General features: G+C 35.3%; 1 protein-coding gene across 1 annotated transcript in view; it reads left to right on the top strand.

Moving 5' to 3' along the window:
• Positions 1-15,653, top strand: part of LOC107500731 — a 56,827-nt gene that overhangs the window by 24,082 nt on the left and 17,092 nt on the right. Inside the window, exons 4-5 of the mRNA XM_016126217.2 lie at positions 1,042-1,218; positions 4,354-4,566. Of these exons, the coding sequence (XP_015981703.2) occupies positions 1,042-1,218; positions 4,354-4,566 (390 nt within the window). The remainder of the gene's footprint in view (positions 1-1,041; positions 1,219-4,353; positions 4,567-15,653) is intronic.

Here is a 15,653-nt window from a genome sequence, read left to right as displayed (position 1 = left end):
AAAAAACATAATTTTTAAGACTGAAATTCAGGTTAAGTGATTAATTAGTCAAACTTCCTCCTTGAAGACTTTTTTCCTCTGCTCCAGATTTAACAATGTGCTATACTTTATAGCACATTCTTCTCAGTACAGGTCCTGGTCATAGTAAGTGTTTAATATATATGAATGCAGTAGATATGAAATCTACTCAATTAAGAGTTTAAGAAATGTCTCACTGCTTTATTTTTCTAATATCAAATTAACTTTATCTCCAATCCCCTATTCCACTAATTGGTGAGAGATTCCATCTTAGTTATTATGAGGCTCATCTTATTATATACAAAATCTTGTATGGGGTCTCAGAATGTCTGGTGACAACCCTCTTAGCTTCAGTTCACATTGGTTACTGCTGATATACTCATCACACATCAGATGGTTTCTTGCAGGTGAAAAACTGTTGCTTACCTACCAGAGTTACACAAGGAGGCTTTGCGGAAGCTGGTAGCCTTAGTGTCATGGGTCAAGCCATTGAAGGGGCACCAAAGAGTTCTTTCTTTTCAGGCCCAAACGACTCTCTGGGGCACTGAGGAAAGATAGGTTAAGACCTCAAACAATACCCCGAACCAAGAATGTCTCTCTGTTGCATAACTTCCTCAATTTGTTTAGTTTTTTGAAAGCAAAACCTAGTAATACACATCTATTAATTTCAGCTTTTGGTTCCAAGTAGTTTTGAGTTAGGAAGACACAAATGAAGAAGTAAAAAATAAACAATGATAAAATACATAGTAACGTCCTATTAAATTATCCTGCCACTGGAGTTATTTTTATTGTTACTCAACACTCTACCATGGGTTCTAAGAAATCCAGAGAAGAAGGAAGTTCTTCAAGACATTGAAAATTAGGCTGGGTAATCTAAAGGATTGGGTTGCAAAAACATCAGATTATGTAGACAGTTCAAGGGTTCTATGGAGTGGAGGAGACCTTTGCATGTAATATCAAAACCTTTTTATCATTTAATTAATTTCTATTGCTAATTCACGGGATCCCCCCACTTTTTTTCAGGCTAGTGGTAGAGCCTCCACTGAGCTCCGGGTGGTTTATCAGCCCAACCGCTGCGCACTTCTCGAGTCTGTACTAGTTCCTGGTCACACAGTTATTTTTGATCGCCATGGCAAAATCGCTTCTGAATCAGCAGCAGGCTACGCAGACCTTTCAAAAGAATTTGTGGTTTTTGTCAAGGTAAAATGGAGGAAAGTCGTTAAAGTGCATACTCCTAAATGCCTGCTCTTTTGCTCTGTTAAGGAAAACTTTGAAATTGAGTCATAATGAAGTAATCAGATCTCTTCCCACTAGGTGGCATTGATGCCTATTGTTATTTACCTAGACTGAAAGGCAATAGGGATCATAATATCAGCAGCAAAGAAAAGGATGGAGCAACATCCGAAATTGGAGGTTAAAACTATTGATGTTGAGATTCTTAATAAAAAGTTAGAAAATTTTACATTTGGAATTCAAACAAATGTATATATTAAACTTTTCTAACAATTAGAATAACTAGACCCTTTGAGTGTTGTATACATGTGATCATTTCATAATGCTTATGCTTCTTTCATTATATTATGTATCTGTGAACTTGCCTTACAAATAATGTTGTTCCCATATTAGTATAACATCTATCATTTATGAGACTGTCTATTTTGTGCCAGGCACTTTACTGAGAGCTTCATAACATATAAAACTAAATTTAATCATCATAGAAATACTGACAGATATTGTTATTTGTATTTTAAAGTAAAGAAAAATCTTTCGGAGAAGAATTTTGAATACTATAGCTAGTCAGTGATGGTTCATGAATCAAATCGAAGTCAATTTGTCTTCAAAAGTTTTTATACTTATAAAATACTTTATCACATTACCATTTTCCCCCAAACAACATGATTTTTGATGGCTGCAGAATATTTAAACATAAGGAATATGTATATATATATATGTTTTTCATTGTACATTAATCTTAATTTCTTTATTTTGCCATCTCTTCATATGTTACTGTAACATATACTTTGACATGTCTTTGACCACGTATTTTATTATATTTAAAAATAATTTGAAATTGAATTTAAGGACCATAATATGAAATCTTTAAGACTCTAGTAATGTTTTTTTTTTCCAGAAATATACCAATTTTTAATCCTGGGAAAGTTAAGTCAACTGTGAAGTTAGAGGAAACGGTTCACCTGATCACTTTCACTGCTGACACAAACTTCAGAATTCAGGGGTCCTTGAGACCACTAGAATGACTTAGAACTCACTGAACTCTGTTATACTCATGGTTACTATTTATTCCAGAGAAAGGATTCAGATTAACACCAGCTAAAGGAAGAGACACATAGAGCAGAGTCTAGGAAAAGTTCCGAATATTGTCTTCTTTCCAGGGAGTCAAGACAGTGTTACCTTCTCAGCATTAACATATGACAATATGCATCGAGTATTGCCAGTCAGGGATCAAGCTCACCAGAGCCTTGGTGCTCAGAGTCTTTACTGGGGTTCCATTATGTAGGGAGTCCATGTGGCTGATCTCAGTCTCCAGCCTCTCAGGAGATCAACTGACACCTTGTGGCTCCAAGTTTTCACCTTAAATCACATTTTTACTATAAAGCTAGCCTAAGGCCCTCAGGCAAACACAGATGCTGCTATCAGGCATAACATTTAAAAATTTTTTTATTTTATTATTAGTTTCAAATATATAGTACATTGGTTAGACATTTATATAGTTTATAAAATGATTCCCCTAATTGCTCTTTCTCTCTAATTACATTCCCTATGCTGTGCTCCCCATCCCTGTGACTGTCTATCAACTACTAATTTGTACTTCTTTTACCCTTCATCCCATTCTCCCAGACCCCTAATCCCTCTCCCCTCTGGCCATCACCAGATTTTCCTCTATATTTGTGAGTCTGTTTTTGATTAGTTTGTTCTTTTTGTTCCTTAGATTCCACATATAAATGAAATCATATGGTATATATCTTTCTCTATCTGACTTATTTTACTCAGCATGGTATTGGCATAAAAACACATACATTGATCAAACGAACAGACAGAGAGCCTGGAAATAAATCTGCACCTATACATTCATTTAATATATGACAAGGGAGACAAGAATATACAATGGGGTTAAGACAGTCTCTTCAATAAATGGTGCTGGGAAAATTGGTCAGATACGCATCAAAAAAACTGACCACCTTCTTACAATCATATACAAGAACAGACTCAAAATGGATTAAAGACTTAAATGTAAGATCTGAAACCATAGAACTTCTAGAAGAAAACATAGGCAATAAACTCTCCGATATTGCTAATAGTAATTTCTTTTCGGATACATCTTCTCAGGCAAGGAAAACAAAAGAGAAAAACAAATGAGACTACATTAAACTAAAAAGTTTTTGTACAGCAAAGGAAACCATCTATAAAATTAAAAGACAACCAACTGAATGGGAGAAGATATTTACCTATGAGATACATCTGATAATAGGCATAACATTTTAAGGGTTTAGAGAAACTCTGAGAAGGCCATGGCAAAGGCCAGACCTCTCTGGGTAAAGTTAAATTCTTTACTACCTAACTCCCTTCAGCAGTGTTGGGAAGTGTATATCTCACTGACTTTAGTGTTGAACATGGTCTTAAAAAAAAAAAAAAGAAACGTGACAATTTTCTAGAGGAATAAACATCTAATTTTAGCTTTATTTATTTATTTTTAATTATTAATGTGGATTACATTTCTTTATGTTTATTCACCATTTTAGTTTATCTTTTGTGACTTGAATATTTATGTATTTTATCTATTTCTCTATATTGTTAGTGTATTTATAATTAACTTCTGAGAACTTATGTCTTCCTTTTAAACTATTGATTACATGGGATTTACTTAAATATACTTTAGTTGTATTTGATATCACTTTTCTTTTATTCATTTATTTATTCCTATATGCATAAATATAATTAGCAGCTATAGAGCATAATTCTGCTTTGTATTAGTATTAAAACTATTTTTTAATAGTGATTGTAAATTTCTTAAGAGAAGTTGTTGTGTTTTGTATTTTTAAAAAAATCTCTGTAGCATCTGATGCTGACCCTTACACTATCAATAAATAATGATTGATGTAAATTATGAGTCCACCAGATAACCCCCTTTGGGTTTTTTCAGCTTTGCATAGCAGTTCAATTATTTATTTCCTTCGTTTGTTCATTTTTAACCACCAAGTTTCTGGTAAGATCCTGATCACTACAACTTCTGTAAGAGAATGAACTCTATTGCTACCTTTCTCTAGCAAAACATGAGCTTGCAGTTTATTGCTTTTCTATTCTGTTGCTCTGAAGGGTATGTTCCTGAACAATGCCGTGATTCTACTTGCTACGAGCCTATGCCAGGCTCTGTGTCTCCAGCCTGATGGGAGCTGCACTGGAGTGGGAAACCAGTCTGAAAAATCATACTGGAGAGTGCATAAAATCAGCTCTGGGATTTGCATGTTTGAAAGTGTGAAAAATGCACGGATGTATCTGAGGATTAAGGATGGCCAGTGTGATGGAACAGTAAGCATCTGCTCTTATTTTTCTCAGCACATGTTTAAGACATTTGCCAATGATAGATATGAAAATGGCATTGAGTATTTTGTGTTTTAGTTTTAACCTATAAGCATTCAGGAAATTGAATGTTATATATGTTAGTCTCCCTTGACTGGTGTTTTTAATGAGTTGGGAGGGCAGTTGAATGCTTGGTATTATTTAGAGAGGGATCCTGACCCTTCAGACACCATGTCTGAAACATAATGTGCATACAAATTACCTGGGAATTGTGTTAGATTCTAATTCAGATTGACTGCAGTGGGACCTGTGTACGTGCATTTCTAATAATCAACCAGCTGTTGCTGATGAGCTCGTTCTTGAACCACACTTTGACAGCCAAGGCACTAGAAAGTGTCAGCTCAACGGTATTTCCTTACTGCTTGTTTTGGTGCCTAAATTTCCACCAGTGCAAACCTTGTACATTTAATAAGGAAGTAGTTTTTAATTCTAAATATTAAGAATTCTTCTTTGACATCTTGAGACTTAGCGGGGGTGGGGGGAGCAAGGGGTGTGTGAGAGTCAACTAACATAACATTTTTTATATATTCATAATTTTCTTATGGGTCGAGGGGCAGATAAGATTACACATGTAGTTTACCTGTTAATGCTCTGTTCATCTGTTCTTGTTTGAAAGAGTTTAGTTTAAACCATATCTTTTCAATAAACTCAGGTACTCCCACTCCCCTTCTTTTTGCTGGTGAGGCATCTGGCGATTTGGGAGTTTGCATGAGCTTCTGGGGTTGGAAAGAGGGGAAGCTTAGACCATTCATGGTTCTCCATGTCCCTGTCTTTGCTGCAGACTGGCGAGGCCGCCCTGATGTTCACAGTACAAAGAGAAAGCACATGCACAGACACACATTTAATTAGTATTCTTGATTGACTCATAAGAGAATTGTGAAGTGGCTTTATCCCATTTTACAGCAGAGGAAGCCATGCTTAAGAGATAGAGTGTCTTTAAAGTAGTGAGTAGACCGAGATTGAAAATAGGTAACACTTCTATATGGCCAGACTAGTTGAGTGTATGATTTCATAACTCAGTCACCCTATGGAAGTCACCCTATGGAAGGGACATCAGAAAGTAACTCTTTCTTCATCTCAAATTATACAAATCTTTCTCTTCTGAGACTTATAGGACTGTTCAGATAAGACGGATAGTGTGTCACTAAATGACATGTTTTGGTGTATGTGTGTTTCTAAGTTTCTAGGGAGAGCTTGTGGGGCACAGATAAGTGTCATTCCAAAGTGAGAATGGGCTAACATTGGAAAATCGGAAATTTGTATCTTCCCGTGGTGGCAAAGGGACATCTCTGGGCTTAGTCATTCATTTGGCTTCCTCATACTCAGTTTGGACAGTGATTTTCATGTTTTTTCCATTCCTCCCTTTCCAGTCTGTGTGGGTCCTCTCTGTCTCATTTCTTTCTCAGTGTGATGTTTATCCCTTCAAGTGAGTACATTTCTTCTAAGTATATAGAAGAATTTGAATCTTTCTGCTCTACAGTAAATGCTTGGGTGTTTTTCTTTTTCTTCCTGTTTGTGCTACAGGTGACTCAGTTCTATCTGATTAGACTGAGAGAATGAAAGAAGTCTTTAATATTCAATTGAAAGAATTTGGGGAGCACAGGAAGATAGGTGAAACTTATAAGTTAATATATAGCAGTGTTATTCTGCCATAGAGGAACTGTCAACATTCTCATTCTTCAGATGAAGAAGCTGGTTAAGTTGCCCAAAACCCCAAGTGAGTGTCAGAGCTGAGAGTATGTCCAGGTCAGGCTACTTCCTAACCCTCTGTTATGGATGATTTGTGGTAACAGTATGGAGAAACTGGGTTGACCTCGATGAAGAGATCAGAGTCAGGATACACAGGAGAGAGGTGATTCAAAACAGAAACACAAGGTTTTCTTCTTCAGCAATTTTCCTGGAACCAGCCTTGTTGACAGCCTGTCAGGTGAATGATGGGGTCTGAAACTGTGTCCTCTCAGGCCGTGCTGTTTTTTGCATCAGTGCTAGGAGCCCCCCTAGCTTTCCCTTCCCCGATGGACTTCTCAGGATGAAAACTAGATTCGGGATTTTCTGTGCACGTTGGAACTGAGGCGGGTAATCATGTATTGGAATTTCAAACCCAAGTATCACTTCTAGAAGATATTTAATAACTTGAAAATGGCAGAAACATATATTTTGTTTGATTTTGTAACAAATTGGTAAAATGGAGAACCCAGTGAGATCTGATGATAAAGGTAAAGGAGCATAAACTGATTACATGGAATTTGATATTTAGAACATTTAAATAAGGAATTCAGGCCATTTCAGGGCACAATAAAGAAATTCTGTAGGCCTTTTGGAAATGAGCATGTCACATCTTGATTGCATGGAATTTGTCCAGAGGACTAAGGTCATTCCTTGAAGGCCTTGTAAGGTAACATACATGTATGAAGTGGTAATGAAGAAAATAAAATGGAATAAACATTGTTAAGAAAGTCACTTAAAATAAACTCAGGAGACTACTGAAAAAATGGGACCTATGCAGGTCTTGTGCCTCAATTCTCAGAACTGCCATTAAGCTGCTAACCTGTTGCTAAACTCAGCTCAAGCCTGAATCATAAACGTCCTGACAACTGCTACGTGGTGTGTATGGTTTAACCTCCTTCTTGCAGTTTTCACCTTGCATATTGGAACTAATCATTCCCTGTTAACCTAGCCAGAATCTTTCATTTGCATGAGGACCTACATGGGAACCACACGAATAGATTTCACCTCTATAAAATCTTGTATTTTTTTGCCCTCTTTGGAGCAAAATTTAGGTTGTTACCTGAATCTGTGACTCCCAAATTGCAAACCTTTTTGTTCTAGTAAATGGTTTTTGTTCTTTATCATAGCTTCAACAACTTCAGAAGCAGAAGCTGAAAGGAAAAGAGACTGATAAGGAGGGGAGGAGTTCTCTAAAAGAGCTAACCAGAAATAACAGTCACATAAGTCAAAATCCTGCATTTAACAACCAGCTTAATAGGCAACAACTCCTGTGCATGCAATGAGGCATTCACAGCGGTGTTATTAGGATACAATTTCTCCTGCTGGGATCTAGTCCACACCCCACATCCCCAGCAGTGGGTCGTAACCTTCAGAGTCTTTCCCATCTTGGAGTAGCCAGGATAGCAGGAAGGAACTAGTATCAGCCCACAACATGGGGTGAGAAGTGCATAATCCTTGAGAGCTACAGAGGAAATCTTGTTACTTAAAAAAAAAAAAATCAGCTTAGAATAAGGGTTTGGAGGTCTTCTTGGCTTATGACATACTTATAGATCAGTTGCTTTTGTCCATTTGCCTCCTAAAATTGGGGGCTCAAACATTCTGTAGAGATCTCTAGCTCCCTGGTGTTTCTTTTAAAAATTCTAAGCCTATTGTTAGAAAAGTTATTGTATTGGAAAGTTATTGCTAAAAGATTTGAAATTTTAAAGAGCCTTCTTCATGAAGTCAGAGATTCCTGCATGCTCTTTAAATATAGGAAAATGTGCCACTATTCTGGCAAAAGGTGAATTTCTGGGTATTATAACAATATCAGTAAGAAAACCAAGGAGAATAGACTTTTGACTGTCTCTTGTTTGGCCGAACTAGCTGAACTAGCTTCTTTATATTTGTAATGGCATTCTTTATATTATAACTTGTTTAGTGACTCATTGATATGGTTGTCTGATTAAAATTCTCCATCTGAAATTTTGGTAGTAGGTCTTTTTAGTTAATATGCATATGCTTTTTTTTTTGCTCTTAAGAAATTGTATTGATGTATAACAATTAGAATTATTATTTTTCACTTTTACTGTATCTGACCAGAAATCACTAGGCTAGAATGACATTACTCTTGAGAACAGAATAATAGAAATCATATTAATTGCCTTTGTTCACATATGTTTAGAGGGTATAGAAAGTCATGCCTACAATCTCCAAAGGAATTTAAAATGCATTAGAAGGTAAATGGTAATGTATGCTCATGTTATCACTATACTTCAAGTACCTAACAGTGCCTCAGTCCCAGTAACTAATCAACAAACATTCATTGTATAAGTGAAATTGAATAAAAGCGTGAACATTTCCAATGTGTCTGCCATTGTATATTTGAAAACATTTCTTACAGGCAAATGCACTTATTTCAAATCAAATGATGCTGATCCTATAACAAAGTTTCTATTTCTGTTACCATAAAATTGTTATGCTGTAGGAGTAAATCACTTTAATAGATTTTGATGTAGTAGAGATTCAAGTGAACAACAAACAACATGTAATCCACCAGGGGCAATTGTAAGGTGGTTAATTTAAAGAAGAAAAACGAGTCTCAAAATAATGTGGGTAGAACTCGTCACTAAACATCAATGCAAAGGAAAAAAAAAGATGTAGGAGTTGTAGGTAGGAAAAACAAACTACAGAGCGATCAGTGTACCAAAGTCATGTGCACAAACAGGCAGACCACACTAGCAGGATTCTCGTTTATGAGCAGGACTTTAGTTTGTAGAAATGAGGAAAGATTCTCTCATCGCGGATTTATCTTATTTTGTTTCTCCTCTCAAAATATATTTCTATACATGCAAATAACTAAAAAGTTAAAGATTATTCATATTTTTAAGAAGTTGTATTTGGAGCATACATATGGGCTAGATACATATAATGCTAGACTAGTGGGTTAAAAGGTATAAAATCCAGTCAAAAACTTAGTTTTATGTAAATAATGATAAAACATGTTTTACTTAGCCTATACCTCTGGACTATGTTCTCAGTTCTTGGATGGCGAGACTGGGCTGGAGTTGGGTATTCACTAGTTTTTTCCCATGGACAGGGCTTATTAAGAACAGACTGCTATGGTGTATTTCAAAATGGTGTCTTTTTCTCTCCCCTGCCAGAGACATGAGGAAATTTTTCTCTGACATTTACTGGCAGGGAACTGGTTGAGCTCCTGGAGGTAAAATTCACAAAGGTGTGGAGATATTCTTTGACCAGGTTCCCCTGGAGTTTAAACTCTCAGACTTGCCCACACTGAGCCTCCAGCAATTTATCAATTACAGTTCAGATTTTTGTACCAGGCTCTAGTTCCCTTATTGGTTTCTGCTGGTGAGTCTCTGTTCCACTAAATTGTAACTCCCTGTATTTGTCTGTCTGTCTTGCCAGTCTTGGGGGTCAAAGCTAGCCTTGCGTCCTCACTTTTCTTATAGATTCAAAAAGAGTTTTTGATTTTTCAGGTTTTTCTTGTTAAGACACAGTGTTGACTTCTAAGCCTCTTACATGAAGACCTGGAAACTAGGAGTCTAAATCATGTTTTACTTAATCAAGAAATTTTAAAGAAACTTTTAAAAATAAAATTGTGAGATAAATTATTTTGCTTGAATGCTCTAGAAAATGATCCACATTTTACTATTGCTGTAGACCATATTCTATGCATTAGTTTTGATCTTTATTGCATGATTTTAAGAATATACACAGTGGTATAAGGATAGTAATGAAGATTTTCTCCTCTTCGGGAGCAAACAGGCTTCGAGACATATATAATAAATTGTCAAGTGATTCATTTTGAAAAAGAGAAGGCTGATGAGTAGCATTAGTAATACTCCAATAAATAGAATATTTATTACTAGGATGTGGGTACCACAGAAGAGAGATTCTTATTTGCTTTGTTTATTAAAATATCCCAAACTCTTTAATAAGGCCTGACATTTGATATATGCTCAAAAAATACTGAATGAACAAGGAGTTAAAATATCATTTGATGATGGTAACCAGGAGGTATCCTTCTGCAAAGGAGCCAGGTAAAAGGAAATAGGCATTAGATGTTATTTTAACTTGTGCTTTTGTAAGCATGTATCAGATTTTTTAGCTTAGCTCTGCTGACTGATATTTGTTAATGTGTAGGAGGATACAACATGACCCTTTGCACCCAGAAATCCACTGTTTTTTTTTTGTTTGTTTGTTTGTTTGTTTTTGGTTTTATTTTGTTTTAACTCTCCATTTCTACCTCATTAATCAGTTTGTATTTGGGTTAGGGATAAAGCAGAAAATTTTAAGTGAAAGAAAGAAAGAGGGAATAAAAGTATCTCTAAAGGCTTATTGGTTTGAAATTTAGTTGTATTCAATTCTATTTTCATTTTTTTTCACTAATTATACTTGATGAAGGGTTAAAAATGATATCATTCTTCAGATCCTTAGTCTATTGGAGAAAACAAATATGCACACATCAGAGATCTAGCGAATAATTGTAAATTAGTAATCCAATTCAAGTTATAGTTTAACTGCTTATGTGAGGGCTCAGGAGAGGCAGATTGATTTGAGCAGAGTAGGTGAGTCAGGAGAAATTTTCTGTGTAGAGAAGGAAAAAGATCTCTCTTTAAGTTCTTGACTGGACCTCAATAACAAAGAACAGATTAATGAGAGTAAAGCATACAAGTTTATATGTTTTATGTGACATAGGGACTTTCTTAAGGAAATGAAGACCTAAAGGAGTGTTCAAACCTGAGTTTTTTAATGCTAGGTTTGATGAAGAGTGGAGAACTGTAGAAAAATGTGAGGAAATAAAAAGAGTCTGAACTAAGTGTAGTAAACTGGAGGAAACAGCAAGACCTGTTCACTGAGATTCTTCTCAGTGTCTCTATGTCTTCAGAGATAAGGTGTTTCTTTTCTTTTATGGAGAGGGTACCTGCTTATGGCCTACTTCAGGGGAAGGTCAGAAAAGCCTTTCTGTACCTGTTCATTCATAAATTCCTTTAGCTTGAAATATTCAATATGCCAAGGTATCCTGAACCCCATCACCTGGAATGGTGAATTTTATAGGAATAATCTCATTTTTCATTATGAAAAAAGAAAAAAAGACTACATGAACAAATTATAAGGTTAGAAAATTGCAGAAAAAAAATGAGAACTTCTTTTGGAGCTAACAAACATTTATTGAGTTTTTACTGAAAGACAGAAACTGGGTCCACTGCTAATGACACAGTAAATGTAGTAAGACGTGCCCTCTGCCTTTCAGGAACATACAACCTAGAATGGGAAAAGCAAAATGTAAATAGTATGAAAATGCCATGACCGAGGTTAAGTATCTTGTTCAGTGTTGATAAGGAAGAGATCTGTTTGGGAAAGGCTTTCAATTGTGTGAGTCATGGGCAGTTGTCTAAAATTTTTAATGTAAAATGACATCCATTTTTTTCAACATCCATTTTTAATAGGGTATCTATTCTAATTTCGGGAAGATAGTAAGCTAGTAATGATATTAGAGTTCATAAATTCAGCTTCAATGTAGAAGATGGGCTAGTTATGGAGAGCTTAAAGTTTGCAAGGATAACTATGAGATTACTATAACAAAACACAATTTGACTCAAAAGTCCACAGGTTTTTCAGCCTAAATAATATTTATATATATCTGGGTTTCTATCTTTCTATCCAGTCAAAGTTCAATGTCTTATAGATCAATAATGTCAGGGTTTCTATCTTTTTATTTTTTATTTTTTCTTAAGCTTTGGATGGTAACTAGCTAGATGCAAAGCCTTAAAAAAACAGTCATGAGGAAGGGCTATTGGACATACACTCTTCTTCAGGCCCACACTGGTCTGTGTAGTACTGTGGCTTATTTGGTTTGTTCCTGGACATCTAGATACTGTATAATTTCAAATGAAGCTGATATTGTAGTCTGAGCATTTTGAGCAATATCATGGGGCTTGAGACACCTTTGGTCTCAAGGATGCCAACTCTTTGGCCAACTTGTAGCAAGTCCAGCTCTCTTCCAGCTCACTAGCCTTCCCAGTACTTGATCCTGCCATTGGGACATGATCCATCTAGATCCCCTCATTTCTCTATGTGGGCTGTAGAGAAGCTAGGAAGCTGTCATCTGCTCAGACTTCTCTCTCAGACATTCCTAATTCTGGATGGCCCCGTGTCTCTCTGGTACTGTGCCAAATACTGGGATGCTCTAAGGGAAATTGATAAATTTCCTAGGATAACCCCTCAGTTCTTGAAATTGTCCTCTAAAATATGTGAATGTTTCACTAGCCCTTATTTCTTTGCTATACCAAGAATCAGCCCCAAGTAGGGTTTGAATTAAGGACATCCAGTCTCCCTCTGATCCAATTTACCCCAGGTCCTGCCCACTCCCCTCCCTCCACTCCCCCACCCCACTAGCACCAGAGGGGCTTTTCTTCTTCCTGCAGGGTGAAAGTTTCTTCTGTGTTGTATATGATATTTACCTTTTCAGTGGCTTCATAATTTAAACTCTATGGTGTCTAGTCTTCTAGTTTGGGCTCTAGATACATAAAGTCCAATTTTGAAATTTCTTTTGGCAACTATTTTATCTCTCTAAAAAGCTTGGTTTCTAAAATTAAAAAAAATGCCTTTCTGATTTCTTATTTGGTATAGATTTATTAATACTCTTTTTTTTTTTTTTTTTTTGAGAACTCAAAGTTGAGCAAAGATCTATTTGTTCTAGGCTGCATTCTATTTACCATGAAACAATAAGTATTACTGATTCGGTAGGAGGGAGAGCCTGGTAACAATTAGCAATGGAAATATTTTGGTTTAATAATCCTAAAATATTATATTCACTTCACCTAGATTGAGGCATGAGGTGATATGGGCCTGAAGTTTGGGAAGTGACAGTGAAACCAAAGAGTTTGAGTCGAATTTGATATTATTATGAAATAATAGGTAGATCTTAATGACTGGATGAATATTGGTGGTGAAAATAAGCAAAACTCAGCAAACAAGGGGTAAAGGAGAACTTTTTCAGCTTGATAAACAGTATCTACAAAAAACTTACAGCAACTATCATACTTAACAGTGAGAAACTGGATGCTTTTCTTCCAAGATTAGGCACAAGGCAAAGATGCTCACTCTCACCACTCCTATTAACATTGCATTAGAAGTCTTAGCTAATGTATTAAAACAAGAAAAGGAATAAGTTGTATACAGGTTCAGAAAGAATAAATGAAACTGCCTTTGTTTGCAGGGGACAGATGATATGATTTTTTATGTAACAAATCTCAAAAGAATCAACAAAAAACCTCTAGAAGAAATAAATGATTATAGCAAGTCTGCGTTATACAAGGTTACTGTGCAAAAATAAATTGCTTTCTTATATATTACTAATGAACAATTGGAATTTGAAATGAAAAATACAATGTTTTATTAGAATAAAAAATAGAAATACTTAGGTATAAATACATACAGGTTCTATATATGGAAGACTGTGTAACCCTGATGAAAGAAATCAAGGAAAATATAAATAAATGGACAAATATTTCATATTTGTGGATAGAAAGCCTCAATTTTGTTGGCAGCTCCTCCTAAATTGATCTATAGATTCAACACAATCTCAACCAAAATCTCAGCAAGCTATTTTATGGATATTGGTATACTGTAAGGTGTATGAGGCAAAAGATACAGGATAGCTAGCACAATACTGAAGGATAAAGTTGAAAGACTGATACTTTCCAACTTCAAGACTTATCATAAAACTGTAGTAACCAAGATGGTGTGGTATTGGTGAAAGAACAGACAGATCAATGGAACAAAATAGAATTCAGAAATAGGCCCATATAAAAATAGTTAACTTATTTTTGCTTAAGGAACAAAGGCAATTCAATGGAGAAAGAATAGACTTTTCAACAAATAGTACTGGAACAATTGGATGTCCATATTGCAAAAAAAAAAAAAAAATGAATTTAGACATAGACATTTCACCTTTCACAAATTTAAAACTGCTCATGAATGTTTATAGAGCTTTATGCATACTTTAAGACTGGAAGCAGCCAAGAGGTTCCTCAATAGGTAAGTGGATAAACTGTGTACAACTGTACATTGGAATATTATGCCATAAAAAAAAGTACTATCACACCATGGAAAGACATTGAGAAAACTTAAATGCGTATAGCTAAATGTAAGATACCAACATGAAAAGACTACATATTATATGATTCCAAATATATGTCATTTTGGAGAATGTAAACATGTAGAGACAGTAAAAGGATCAACAGTTTCTTGGGGCCTGAGGGGAGGGTGGGAAGGATAAATAAGTGAAAAATTAGGTGATCTTCAGGTCAGTGAAATCATCCTGTGTGATACTATGATGGTGGATACAAGACATGCATTTTTCAGAACACATAGAAGTGCACAATACAATGAGTAAAACTTAATGTGTGCAAATTTTTAAAAAATCATATTTGAAAACTGCTAAGACAGTAAATTTATTTTTATTTATTTTTATTTTTATTTTACCCTTGGTTGACCTCACAGATTGCAAGGACCTTGGCAGCTTACAATCCCTTATTTTTTTTTATTTTATTTTTTTTTTTATACCTACAGCACATGATTTTCCTAGGTGGTGTCCCATCCAAGTACTAACCAGGCCTGACCTTGCTTAGCTTTCAAGATCAGAAGGAATCACGCTTGCTCAAGGTGGCGTGGCCGTAGACTAAGACAGTAAATCTTGAAAGTTCTCATCCCAAGAAAAAAGTTCTATAACAATGTATGATGATGGATATTAAGTAGACTTATTGTGGTAATGATTTTGCAATATATGCAAGTTATCAAATCATTGTGTTATACACCTAAAACTCATATAATGTTGTATGTCAATTATAGCTAAATTTAAAAAATCCCCAAAATTTAACTTAAAAAATAATAAAATAAAATATCCCTAAAACCAAAAATAAATAAATTAATTAAAAAATAAAATAAAATAAAATAAAATAAAGGAAATTATTTAAGAGGTTTAGAATCCCAGGAGAGAATGCAGACTATGACAAGAGAATCTAACTCTATTAAAAATTTATGAAAGGGCATAGAGGAACAAGGTCCTGAGCTTAAGGTCTTTGGAAATGTATGGGGTCGGTAAGACCAAAAGCAAAAGGGAACTACACATAAGAACTCTACTCTAGTTGATAAAGTTGTTTCCATGAGAGTATCGGTTAAAAATTCTGATACTACTATAAATGTATATTGGAATATAACAATTACATAGATGAGTGGCAGACAATAGGAACCAAGGTTCTCATTGTTGGAGTAGAATTTTACAGATAAGCAGAGGGAGAAAC

The sequence above is a fragment of the Rousettus aegyptiacus genome, unplaced genomic scaffold (assembly GCF_014176215.1).
Source record: "Rousettus aegyptiacus isolate mRouAeg1 unplaced genomic scaffold, mRouAeg1.p scaffold_m13_p_15, whole genome shotgun sequence".
NCBI lineage: Eukaryota > Metazoa > Chordata > Mammalia > Chiroptera > Pteropodidae > Rousettus > Rousettus aegyptiacus.
This window is presented reverse-complemented; position numbering and strand designations above follow the sequence as displayed.